The sequence below is a fragment of the Pituophis catenifer genome, unplaced genomic scaffold (assembly GCF_029215685.1).
Source record: "Pituophis catenifer annectens isolate HBS135680 unplaced genomic scaffold, rPitCat1.0.hap2 SCAF_16, whole genome shotgun sequence".
Taxonomy (NCBI): Eukaryota; Metazoa; Chordata; class Lepidosauria; order Squamata; family Colubridae; genus Pituophis; species Pituophis catenifer.
Window position 1 is genome coordinate 19,839,262 of NW_027256896.1, and position 13,167 is coordinate 19,852,428.

Sequence of the window (13,167 nt, forward strand, 5' to 3'; positions counted from 1 at the left end):
GAATCCTAGGGCTGGAAGGGCCCTTGGAGGTCTTCTAGGAGGTCCAACCCCCTGCTCAACCATAGAATCCTAGGGCTGGAAAGGCCCTCGGAGGTCTTCTAGGAGGTCCAACCCCCTGCTCAACCATAGAATCCTAGGGCTGGAAGGGCCCTCGGAAGTCTTCTAGTCCAACCCCTTGCTCAACCATAGAATCCTAGGGCTGGAAGGGCCCTCGGAGGTCTTCTAGGAGGTCCAACCCCCTGCTCAACCATAGAATCCTAGGGCTGGAAGGGCCCTCGGAGGTCTTCTAGTCCAACCCCCTGCTCAGTCATAGAATCCTAGGGCTGGAAGGGCCCTCTGAGGTCTTCTAGTCCAACCCCCTGCTCAACCATAGAATCCTAGGGCTGGAAGGGCCCTCGGAAGTCTTCTAGTCCAACCCCTTGCTCAACCATAGAATCCTAGGGCTGGAAGGGCCCTCGGAGGTCTTCTAGTCCAACCCCCTGCTCAACCATAGAATCCTAGGGCTGGAAGGGCCCTCGGAGGTCTTCTAGTCCAACCCCTTGCTCAACCATAGAATCCTAGGTTTGGAAGGGCCCTCGGAGGTCTTCTAGGAGGTCCAACCCCCTGCTCAACCATAGAATCCTAGGGCTGGAAGGGCCCTCGGAGGTCTTCTAGTCCAACCCCCTGCTCAGTCATAGAATCCTAGGGCTGGAAGGGCCCTTGGAGGTCTTCTAGTCCAACCCCCTGCTCAGTCATAGAATCCTAGGGCTGGAAGGGCCCTCGGAGGTCTTCTAGTCCAACCCCCTGCTCAACCATAGAATCCTAGGGTTGGAAGGGCCCTCGGAGGTCTTCTAGTCCAACCCCCTGCTCAGTCATAGAATCCTAGGGCTGGAAGGGTCCTTGGAGGTCTTCTAGTCCAACCCCCTGCTCAGTCATAGAATCCTAGGGCTGGAAGGGTCCTCGGAGGTCTTCTAGTCCAACCCCCTGCTCAGTCATAGAATCCTAGGGCTGGAAGGGCCCTCGGAGGTCTTCTAGTCCAACCCCCTGCTCAGTCATAGAATCCTAGGGCTGGAAGGGCCCTTGGAGGTCTTCTAGGAGGTCCAACCCCCTGCTCAACCATAGAATCCTAGGGCTGGAAGGGCCCTCGGAGGTCTTCTAGTCCAACCCCCTGCTCAGTCATAGAATCCTAGGGCTGGAAGGGTCCTTGGAGGTCTTCTAGTCCAACCCCCTGCTCAGTCATAGAATCCTAGGGCTGGAAGGGCCCTCGGAGGTCTTCTAGTCCAACCCCCTGCTCAGTCATAGAATCCTAGGGCTGGAAGGGCCCTCGGAGGTCTTCTAGTCCAACCCCCTGCTCAGTCATAGAATCCTAGGGCTGGAAGGGCCCTTGGAGGTCTTCTAGGAGGTCCAACCCCCTGCTCAACCATAGAATCCTAGGGCTGGAAAGGCCCTCGGAGGTCTTCTAGGAGGTCCAACCCCCTGCTCAACCATAGAATCCTAGGGCTGGAAGGGCCCTCGGAAGTCTTCTAGTCCAACCCCTTGCTCAACCATAGAATCCTAGGGCTGGAAGGGCCCTCGGAGGTCTTCTAGGAGGTCCAACCCCCTGCTCAACCATAGAATCCTAGGGCTGGAAGGGCCCTCGGAGGTCTTCTAGGAGGTCCAACCCCCTGCTCAACCATAGAATCCTAGGGCTGGAAAGGCCCTCGGAGGTCTTCTAGTCCAACCCCCTGCTCAACCATAGAATCCTAGGGCTGGAAGGGCCCTCGGAAGTCTTCTAGTCCAACCCCTTGCTCAACCATAGAATCCTAGGGCTGGAAGGGCCCTCGGAGGTCTTCTAGGAGGTCCAACCCCCTGCTCAACCATAGAATCCTAGGGCTGGAAGGGCCCTCGGAGGTCTTCTAGTCCAACCCCCTGCTCAGTCATAGAATCCTAGGGCTGGAAGGGCCCTCGGAAGTCTTCTAGTCCAACCCCTTGCTCAACCATAGAATCCTAGGTTTGGAAGGGCCCTCGGAGGTCTTCTAGTCTAACCCCCTGCTCAACCATAGAATCCTAGGGCTGGAAGGGCCCTTGGAGGTCTTCTAGTCCAACCCCCTGCTCAGTCATAGAATCCTAGGGCTGGAAGGGCCCTTGGAGGTCTTCTAGTCCAACCCCCTGCTCAGTCATAGAATCCTAGGGCTGGAAAGGCCCTTGGAGGTCTTCTAGTCCAACCCCTTGCTCAACCATAGAATCCTAGGGCTGGAAGGGCCCTCGGAGGTCTTCTAGGAGGTCCAACCCCCTGCTCAACCATAGAATCCTAGGGCTGGAAAGGCCCTCGGAGGTCTTCTAGTCCAACCCCCTGCTCAACCATAGAATCCTAGGGCTGGAAGGGCCCTCGGAGGTCTTCTAGTCCAACCCCCTGCTCAGTCATAGAATCCTAGGGCTGGAAGGGCCCTCGGAAGTCTTCTAGTCCAACCCCTTGCTCAACCATAGAATCCTAGGTTTGGAAGGGCCCTCGGAGGTCTTCTAGGAGGTCCAACCCCCTGCTCAACCATAGAATCCTAGGGCTGGAAAGGCCCTCGGAGGTCTTCTAGTCCAACCCCCTGCTCAACCATAGAATCCTAGGGCTGGAAGGGCCCTCGGAAGTCTTCTAGTCCAACCCCTTGCTCAACCATAGAATCCTAGGGCTGGAAGGGCCCTCGGAGGTCTTCTAGGAGGTCCAACCCCCTGCTCAACCATAGAATCCTAGGGCTGGAAGGGCCCTCGGAGGTCTTCTAGTCCAACCCCCTGCTCAGTCATAGAATCCTAGGGCTGGAAGGGCCCTCGGAAGTCTTCTAGTCCAACCCCTTGCTCAACCATAGAATCCTAGGTTTGGAAGGGCCCTCGGAGGTCTTCTAGTCTAACCCCCTGCTCAACCATAGAATCCTAGGGCTGGAAGGGCCCTTGGAGGTCTTCTAGTCCAACCCCCTGCTCAGTCATAGAATCCTAGGGCTGGAAGGGCCCTTGGAGGTCTTCTAGTCCAACCCCCTGCTCAGTCATAGAATCCTAGGGCTGGAAAGGCCCTTGGAGGTCTTCTAGTCCAACCCCTTGCTCAACCATAGAATCCTAGGGCTGGAAGGGCCCTCGGAGGTCTTCTAGGAGGTCCAACCCCCTGCTCAACCATAGAATCCTAGGGCTGGAAGGGCCCTCGGAGGTCTTCTAGGAGGTCCAACCCCCTGCTCAACCATAGAATCCTAGGGCTGGAAGGGCCCTCGGAGGTCTTCTAGTCCAACCCCCTGCTCAGTCATAGAATCCTAGGGCTGGAAGGGCCCTCGGAGGTCTTCTAGTCCAACCCCCTGCTTAACCATAGAATCCTAGGGTTGGAAGGGCCCTCGGAGGTCTTCTAGTCCAACCCCCTGCTCAGTCATAGAATCCTAGGGCTGGAAGGGTCCTTGGAGGTCTTCTAGTCCAACCCCCTGCTCAGTCATAGAATCCTAGGGCTGGAAGGGCCCTCGGAAGTCTTCTAGTCCAACCCCTTGCTCAACCATAGAATCCTAGGTTTGGAAGGGCCCTCGGAGGTCTTCTAGGAGGTCCAACCCCCTGCTCAACCATAGAATCCTAGGGCTGGAAGGGCCCTCGGAGGTCTTCTAGTCCAACCCCCTGCTCAGTCATAGAATCCTAGGGCTGGAAGGGCCCTCGGAAGTCTTCTAGTCCAACCCCTTGCTCAACCATAGAATCCTAGGGCTGGAAGGGCCCTCGGAGGTCTTCTAGTCTAACCCCCTGCTCAACCATAGAATCCTAGGGCTGGAAGGGCCCTTGGAGGTCTTCTAGTCCAACCCCCCTGCTCAACCATAAAATCCTAGGGCTGGAAGGGCCCTCGGAGGTCTTCTAGTCTTCTAACGGCCTTAAGTCCCTTCTTTTCAATCCCCTGGTAACTTTGGAACGGTCGCTAAATGAAGTGTTATAAGTCGAGAACTAAGCTGTATCCGTCAACGAGACAGAAATCTTCCTACGGGAATCCTTGGCAGCCTTCGGTTCAACAGCCTTCAGCAGCCTTTGGTTCTCATTCCTATCTCCTTCCCTCCTCGTTCCCTCCCTCTTTCATGCTTTCTGTCCTTCATATCTCCCTCACTTTTTCCTTCCTCCCTCCCTCCCCTCGCTCCCTCCTTTACCTTCCTTTTTTCCTCCCTCCCTCCCTCCTTTTCCTTCCTTCCTTCCTCTCTTTCCTCCTCTTTCTTTCTTTCTTTTCTCCTCTCACCTTCTTTCTTTTCTTTCTTTCTTTCTCTTTCTCTTTCTTCTTTCTTTCTCTTTCTTTCTCTCTCTTTCTCTCTCTGTCTATTCCTTCCTTCCTCTCTTTCCTCCTCTCTCAACTTTCTTTCTTTCTTTCTTTCTTTTCTTTTCTTTCTTTCTTTCTTTCTTTCTTTCTTTCTTTCTTTCTTTCTTTCTTTCTCTTTCTCTTTCCCTCTCTGTCTCTTCCTTCCTTTCTCCCTCCTTCCCTCCCTCCCACCCACCCATCCATAACCCAAATTGTTTAAATATCCTATAACTGTCATTTTACATCCCCCTCCTAATCCCCGTGTAGCCATCCATCCGGGCCTTTCCGATCGAAGAAGAAGGTGCTGTTTTTTTTTTAACCCTTCAGCCTGCTCATCCCTCTTCCTCTCTCCCAATTATTCAGGAGCCCCGACGATCTCTCCAGGCACATCATTGGCCTTCAGCAACGGGAGCTGATCCTGAAAGAGCAGAATGCGGCCATCTCGAGCAGGTAAAGGACTTTGCATTTCTAACTGGGTTAATTGTCCTTCTGATGTTTTGAGAACAAGGCGCACCTCCGTTAATCCCCAGCTGCTGCTGTTACTGATTGGCTTCTCTGCCCAGGTGAGACAGAAAGATGGTACTCTCTATTATCACATCCTCACTGAGCTCTAGAAATGTGGTCAGGAGGCCAAGCAATAGCCCACCTCTGCTTTTTTAAGTTGGGAAAAGGCGGTTGGGCCACGTCAATAGAAATAGAAACGGAAACGGAAACAGAAACAGAAACAGAAACAGAAACAGAAACAAACAGAAACAGAAACAGAAACAGAAACAGAAACAGAAACAAACAGAAACAAACAGAAACAGAACAGATTAGATTGTTGGGGGCAAGATGTTGTAAACCGCTTAGAGAGGGCTGTAAAGCACTGTGAAGCGGCATATAAATCTAAGTGCAATTGCTCTCTTTAAGAGCTGTGGTTGCGCAATGGTTAGACTGCAGTATTGCAGGCTAACTCATTTCTCACTGTCAGAAGTTCGATCCTGACCAGCTCAAGGTTGACTCAGCCTTCCATCCTTCCCAAGGTGGGTAAAATGAGGACCCAGATTGTTGGCGGGGCAAGAGGCTGACTCTGTAAACTGCTGTAAAAGCACTGTGTAAAGGGCTGTAAAAGCACTGTGAAGCGGTATATAAGTCTAAGTGCTATTGCTAGCGCCCAAAATGTCCAGCTCGTTTTACCAAACACCATCAATCAAACATGCTTTTCATTAAGTTTCAGCAGTGGAAGAATTTGTTTTATTTAATTTTTTTTTTTTTTTTGTAATGTTAAAATACATTTTTTTAGGATCTTACCCTCGGTACGTATTTCTTTGTGGGCCGTACTGTCTGTGGTTTGCATTTCATCGGTTGTTTGGATTTCATCTTGAGGACATTATGTCCGAAAAGTACATTACATCTCGGAGCGAGAAACGGTAGAGTTGTCCGTGATATTCTGTAGATTTAGTGATATTCCACGACTTACGACTCCGGAGGGGGAAGATGTAGTTTAGCAGCAGCCCCGCTCCTGAAGCTCCCATTGTGATGGCAACCAAGCCCGTTTATACCAAGCAAGCAAACCGCATCGTCTTAATTAATTCTTGGTTATTGCTGCTACCCCCTTTTGGCTCTCTGAGTGGGAAGCGCGCACATCCCTTTTATTATTTGGTGTCCACTGTGTGCAATCATAAGTGATTATAGCTAGATGAACTTGCAAGGATGTGCTCTACTTCTTCCAAAGACGTGTTAGGAGTTTCATAGCATGTTCTCGGCTGCTTTTTCCGGTGGATCTTTAAGGAGAACTTCACCTGGGGGGGGGGAGGGCATTTCCACGTAGGTTTCTGGATGCTACAGAAAACCAGTTTGGGTCAGAGTTGCATGGTCATCCCATTGGCGTGGGCTGGTTTTTCGTTAAGGTCCGAGATGGCCTCTGTTTTGGCTTTATCTTCAGAAGAAGGATATCTGTGGAGATCCTCGGTCATCCATGTCATGGTTCTCCCAAAGGCCCTTCTCTAAAAGGCAACTGGACTTTCTTGGTGGTTGTTCTGACCTAGGATTCCCAAGAGCACGAAGCAGGCTCAAAAACCCCCTTTTTTATTAAGTTACTGTGAATTCTTCTCATTCACATCCCGCAAAGTCTTTCAAGAGAGAATTTACAGTCATAGACCTTCTCTGGCTTGGAGAGCTGCCAGGTCGATATCTTCAAAACTTGGCAAGGAGTCTCCGAGAGTCACGAACCAATTAAGCGAACTAATTGTCTCCTGCAAACTCCCCTCCCCTTTCGCTCCTCTTTATTCCCTCTGGGACGGGCCGTTCACCGTCCACCTGTGGCTTTACTCCTGAGTCGCCCCTTGTTCTTTAGCTGTTCCCTTCATCTGGCAACTCTGGGAACAGGCTCCAGCTGTTCCTCTGCCTCACTGATGTCTGACTCCGAAGGCAGCTGATAACTGTTAGACGGCCCTGGCCCCCTCTCTGCCTCCGATGCAGAGCCCTCTCTCTCTCTCTGGCTGCCGGAGGGGCCAGTGGCCGACAGGCTACAACATGCCCCAATCATGTGACCGTGAGGATGCTGCTGCAGTTGTAGATGCAAGGACGGGTTGCCAGTCCCTTTTTTCAGTGCCGTTGTAACTTCCAACAGTTGCTGAACAAGTGGCCGCAATTTGAGGACGGCATTTGACGTCAGCCCTGTCGGTCCACCTGAATATTGACAATATATAGCAGGGGTCTGCAACCTTGGCAACTTTCAGACTTGTGGACTTCAACTCCCAGAATTCCTCAGCCAGCTTTCCACAAGTCTGAAAGCTGCCAAGGTTGGAGACTCCTGATATATAGCGCTGCTCCCCCGCTTCCCGCTGGGCCCCAGTTCAATTCTCCCCGCTTTGGAATGAGAGCGGAATCAATCTTATTTCTCTAGCTTGGCTTCTTAAGTGCGCCTCTCTTCACCTGCTTCAGAATTGAACTTTATTAAGGTAAAAAAAAAATGCAGTTTATGCCGCCGTCCAGTTGGCATGGGACAACTCACACCAGCTGCCCTTGTTAAAATAAGGATGCTTCCCGCATGACGCATTTGATAAAAATGGTTATTGGTCCATTGTTATTTGATTATTCGGGGGTCTCTAGTGGGAGAGGAAGCTTTCGAGGAGATCCTGAATTAAGCCCACCGATTCAGAATAAGCCATGGTTTTTTTGGAAGACGTCGGCTGGCTCTTTTATAGAGAGGGAGCTGTGGATTTGAAAGATAATATGCCTGGTTGTATTTTCCGGGCAAAAGTGGTGATGGCTTTTTGGAGCAGGCTCCCTTCCTAATGCTGCTTGTAATCCAGGTCAAATTAATTACTTTGGAATGCCACCACGGTTTGATTTCACTGCTGGCTCTCGTGTCAGTTACTGTCGATGATCTCTCCGGTTCACGGAAGCCAGTAGCATCTTTATGGTGAAGGCTCTTGGCTCTTGGCTCTGCCGGATGCTGATAAATTGGGAAAGGAATTTTACCTTCAGAGCTTTTCCTTCCTTCCTCCCTCCCTCCCTCCCTCCCTCCCTCCCTCCCTCCCTCCCTCCCTCCCTCCTTCTTTCCTTCCTTCTTTCCTGCCTCCCTCCCTCCTTCCTTCCATCTCCCCTTCCTTCCTTCCTCCCTCCATCTCTCCTTCCTTCCTTCCTTCCTTCCTTCCTTCCTTCCTTCCTTCCTCCCTCCCTCCCTCCCTCCCTCCCTCCCTCCCTCCCTCATACTCTCCATCTCTCCTTCCTTCCTTCCTCCCTCCCTCCCACACTTCAGCTCTCCTTCCTTCCTCCCTCCCTCCCTCCCACACTTCAGCTTTCCTTCCTTCCTTCCTTCCTTCCTTCCTTCCTTCCTTCCTTCCTTCCTTCCTTCCTTCCTTCTTCCCTCCCTCCCTCATACTCTCCATCTCTCCTTCCTTCCTCCCTCCCTCCATCTCTCCTCCCTCCCTCCCTCATACTCTCCATCTCTCCTTCCTCCCTCCCTCCATCTCTCCTTCCTCCCTCCCTCATACTCTCCATCTCTCCTTCCTCCCTCCCTCATACTCTCCATTTCTCTCTCTCTCCTTCCTTCCTTCCTTCCTTCCTTCCTTCCTTCCTTCCCCCCCCCCCCCATCAGGAGGAAGACAAGGACAGTTGGTGCACAGCTTCCTTGGCAACATTATACTGTGCATTTTTGGGGTGGGGGGTGGGGGGGTGTTGAGGAAGAAATCCTTCTGTGACGCTCCGGGAGCGTGACTCGAGCATCCGAATGGCCTCCCTGCCTTTGTTTGAGTTTGTTTTACACCCCCAGCAGCAAAATCTGTCGGGGACAGCTGGGTGTTTGCTAATCCATCTGATGCCGAGACTTGGAGCAATTAGAGGAGGAAAAGGGTTTAATTAAGCATATTCATTTCTTTCCTGGAACGGCTTCCCTTTGAGAAATCGCCATCTCCTTATCCTCGTCTGTCTAAGGGTTGCGTTACTTGTGTTTAACCACATCCCTGTCCGGCGTCGGACACATCTGGTGGGCGTCAGTTGCTTGTTTTCCAAAAGAGCCAATTAATCTTCGCTCTGCTGGGCTCTGATATGAAACGTCCTAGGAGGTTGACCAAGTCGGATCGGTGTGAATTCCGACGCACTTTGGGATCCTGGTTTGTGGTCTCGTATGGAGGGTGAATCTGGCCTGTTGTGAGGTCTGGAACATCATGGCTTCCTGAGTCAACGGGCTGATGGGAAATTGTCCTTTCAGATTGTCAGGTTGTTCTGTTAGCGCAGCTCTAACGAACAAAGCAGAATTTAGTTCGTCTGGCGGTTCTTGACTGGTCTACCTGGTGAGGCTGACAGGTGCCCGTCTCTCATCAGGCAGTGGAAGAGTCAGTCTCACCTCGGCTGTCACTTGATGGAAGGCTGTCCTCATTAAAAAAAAAAAGGCAAAGATGCTTATTTCCTTGCAATCTTCTTTTCCTCACCCCAAACGAAGATTGATGGTAGATGTCCCATCTCTGGCTTACTCCGGTTTCTGCAAATGTGGGTGGAATGGTTTTTTCTTTCCTTCCTCCCTCTGTCCCTCTTTCATGCTTTCCTTCCTTCATCTCTCCTTCAGTTCCTCCCTCCCTCCCTCTTTCATGCATTCTGTCAAGTTTCGAGGTTGTCTCAAATAAATTGCATTTCAAACAAAGTCTTTGAAGGAAAACTCCTATTTATTAAGCACAACATTCTAAATCCGACTCCATCGAAGCCAACACTGACTTCCAGACCCAAAACCCTCCTTTTCCTTTCTCCACTCCTCTGCACTCATTGGCCATCTTCCAAGTCATTCTACCCCTAATCTACCGCTCCAGCTCAAAGGAATTTCCCCCCTCCCATCCCATCTCCTAGGGGATATTATCTCCAGGGAAAATAAGTAGGTGAAAAGTCAAACGTCCCTTTCCAGATGCCTTCGCTTCTCCTTCTTATGTCAGCACTAGAGTAAATGCAGCTTGAAGTGCTGACACATTCCTTCCTTCATATCTGTCTCAGATCCTCCCTCCCTCCCTCCTCCCTCTTTCATGCTTTCCTTCATCTCTCACAATTCCTTCCTTCCTTCCTTCCTTTTCCTATCTTCTTCCTTCCTTCCTCCCTCTTTCATGCTTTCCTTCCTTCATCTCTCTCTTCAATTCCTCCCTCCCTCCTTCTCTCTCTCTCTCTCTCTCTCTCTCTCTCTCTCTCTCTCTTTCTCGTTCTTTATTTAGGCTTTGTTTAGACACAAGCCTGGGAGTTCTCCTGTCTGGCAGGCGTTGCGTGGAAAGCCAGCCAGCCAGCAGCATAATGATGGGGCTCTGAGCTATTTTGGCACCGTTGGAAGGGAAAGCTCTCCGCTTCTTCCCCGTCTGCTGCGAGTCCCTTCCGATTCCAGGCCGAGGATTCACCGGCTTGACTCTCAAGTAGCAGATGCCGTAATTCTAATTCTCTCCCTGCTTCGTCTGCCCTCCATTTCATTGCCTGGCTTGCCATAGCTAATAGCCACTTATTACAATTAGATTAATTACTATTAACTCTCAGGTGGCGATGTAAAAATTAGCCTAAATGTAAACTGTCTGTGCTGGAGACAACACAGGATGCCTTTTACAGGCAGTCCTCGCTTAGCGACCATCAATTGGGACTGGAAATTCCATCGCTAGGCCCAGGGGTCACTTTCCCTTCGGTCATTAAGTGAATCACGTAAGTGGTCATTTCATGGTTGACTGCGGGACATTGCAATGGTCATAAGTATGAAGATTGGTTGCAACTCTTTTTTTTATACAGCTCACAGTCACTAAACGAGGCAGTCAGTAAGCAAGGACTGCCTGTATGCAGGGAGGATGCTGAGAAAAGTAAGTTACAACCACCTTACACTTAATGACCGTCAAAGTCACGTGATCAAAATTTGGCTGCCAAATAGTTGCATCTGTTCTCCTGGAATTATCGGGGTTCATCTTTCCTCTTAAAATGTATGCAGGCAGTCCTTGACTTAACGACCACAATCGAGCCCAAAGTTTACCTTGTTAAGCGAGACCTTTGTGGAGTGAATCTTGCCCATTTTACGACCTTTCCTGCCACCGTTGTTAAGTGAATCACTGCACTTGTTAAGCTGGTCACACGGTTGTTAAGCGAAACTGGTTTCCCCCATTGACTTCGCTCGTCAGAACGGTCGCAAAAGGGGATCACGTTACCCCGGGACATACTGCAACCGTCATAAATGTCAGTCAGTTGTCAAGCATCACATGGCCAACACAGATGTACATCACATGGCCACGGGGAGGCTTGCAACGGTCGTAAGTGTGAAAAATGGTCATGAGTCACTTTTTCAGTGCCGTAGTAACTTCAAACAGGGCCCAGTCTAACAAAATGAAATTCAGCGTAGAGAAAGGCAAGAAAACCCAAAAGCACATACATAGACTGGGTGAAACCAGGTTTCGTAATAGCAGTGACTGTGAGAGGGATCTTGGAGTCTTCGTGGACAACCAGCTACATAGGAGCTAACTGTGTGCAGCGGCAGCCAAGAAAGCAAATGCAATCCTAAACTGCCTTAACAGAGGGATACAGTCAAGAAGGCATCCGGCCCTCTCAATTCCTGGCAAATAGATGGGGAAGAAATGGAGGTAGTGACAGATTTTATTTTCCTGGGCTCCAAGATCACCGCAGGTGGGGACTGCAGCCAAGAAATTAAAAGATGCTTGTGTCAGGTTTCGATGCTATCTCAAAATAAATGAATTTCCAAACTGCCGATCTTTGAGGAAATTTTCTCTTTATTAAGCATAGCGATCCGATCCTGGCTCTTTCGCGGTCAGTACTGACCTTTGCCCCCCAATCCCTCCCTTTCCGATCCCCAATTCTCTGCTTCTCATTGGCTATCTTCCAAGCCACTTTCCTCATCCCTTCTTCATCAGATCACAGGAATGTCTCCCCCCTCTCCCATCTCCGAGGAGACAGAATCTTCAAAGGGATTTAGTAGGCAAAAGTTCAAGCTTCTCCTCTCTTTATATATGTCAGTGCTGGGACGCTGACAGCTTGCTCCTGGGGAGGAAAGCCATGGCCAATCTAGACAATGTACTAAGAAGCAGAGGCATCACCCTGCCAACAAAAGTGCGTATAGTCAAGGCGATGGTTTTCCCAGTTGCAATGGATGGCTGTGAAAGTTGGACCATAAGGAAGGCTGAGCGCCAAAGAATGGAGGCCTTTGAACTCTGGTGCTGGAGAAGACTTCTGCGAGTCCCTTGGACTGCAAGGCCATCCAACCGGTCAGTCCTAGAGGAGATCAACCCTGACTGACTGCTCTTTAGAAGGCCAGATCCTGAAGATGAAACTCAAATACTTTGGCCGCCTAATAAGAAGGAAGGACTCATTGGAGAAGAGCCTCATGCTGGGAACAATTGAGGGCAAAAGAAGAAGGGGTCGGCAGAGAACAAGGTGGCTGGATGGAGTCACTGAAGCAGTCGGCGTGAGCTTAAATAGACTCCGGAGGATGGTAGAGGACAGGAAGGCCTGGAGGAACATTGTCCATGGGGTCGTGATGGGTCGGACACGACTTCGCAACTAACAACAACAACAATCAAGATCAAGGGAAGTACTAATACCATTCTATAAAGCCTTAGTAAGACCAAACCTAGAGTACTGCATCCAGTTCTGGTCACCACGCTATAAAAAAGATGTGGAGACTCTAGAAAAAGTGCAGAGAAGAGCAACCAGGATGATGAGGGGACTGGAGGCTAAAACATAGGATGAACGGTTGCAGGAACTGGGCATGGCTAGTCTAGTGAAGAGAAGGACCAGGGGAGACAGGATAGCAGTCTTCCAATATCTGAAGGGCTGCCACAGAGAGGAGGAAGGGGGTCAAACTATTCTCCAAAGCACCTGAAGGCCAGACAAGGAACAATGGATGGAAACTGACCAAGGAGAGATTCAACCTAGAAATAAGGAGAAATTTTCTGATGGTGAGAACAATCAACCAATGGAACAGAAGTTGCCTTCGGTTGCTCCATCACTGGAAGCTTTCAAGAAGAGATTGGATTGCCATCTGTCAGAAATGGTGTAGGGCCTCCTGCTTGGGCAGGGGGTTGGACTAGATGACCTACAAGGTCCCTTCCAACTCTGTTAATCTAATCAGATGGTCGCCAAGCGGTTGTAAGTAAAGGAGCACCTATACATTAAAGCTGGAATGATAATTTCTCAGCCCAATATAAAAACATATAAAAAGGAACTTGGATTTCTAGAAGGAACTGGCAGCTATATTAGAATTTGCTCACCACCAAGCAGCTTTCCATCTGTTTAAAGAGCAGCTATAACATGCGATGATATCTTTAAAGTAAATTGTCCGAAAAGCCATCCAGGGTACCAGTGCAGAAACCTGACAAATTCCCCAGCTAATCAGTCTCTCTTTCCTCTCCAGAAGGGAAGAAGCCCTTCCCGCCTAGTAAGTTACCTGGTGATAGGGACCCTCCTCATGACAGGTGTGC

General features: G+C 50.3%; 1 protein-coding gene across 1 annotated transcript in view; it reads left to right on the forward strand.

Annotated features, from left to right (window-relative positions):
- Positions 1–13,167, forward strand: part of MAD1L1 (mitotic arrest deficient 1 like 1) — a 250,357-nt gene that overhangs the window by 36,647 nt on the left and 200,543 nt on the right. Inside the window, 1 exon segment of the mRNA XM_070955353.1 lies at positions 4,610–4,696. Within this exon segment, the coding sequence (XP_070811454.1) occupies positions 4,610–4,696 (87 nt within the window).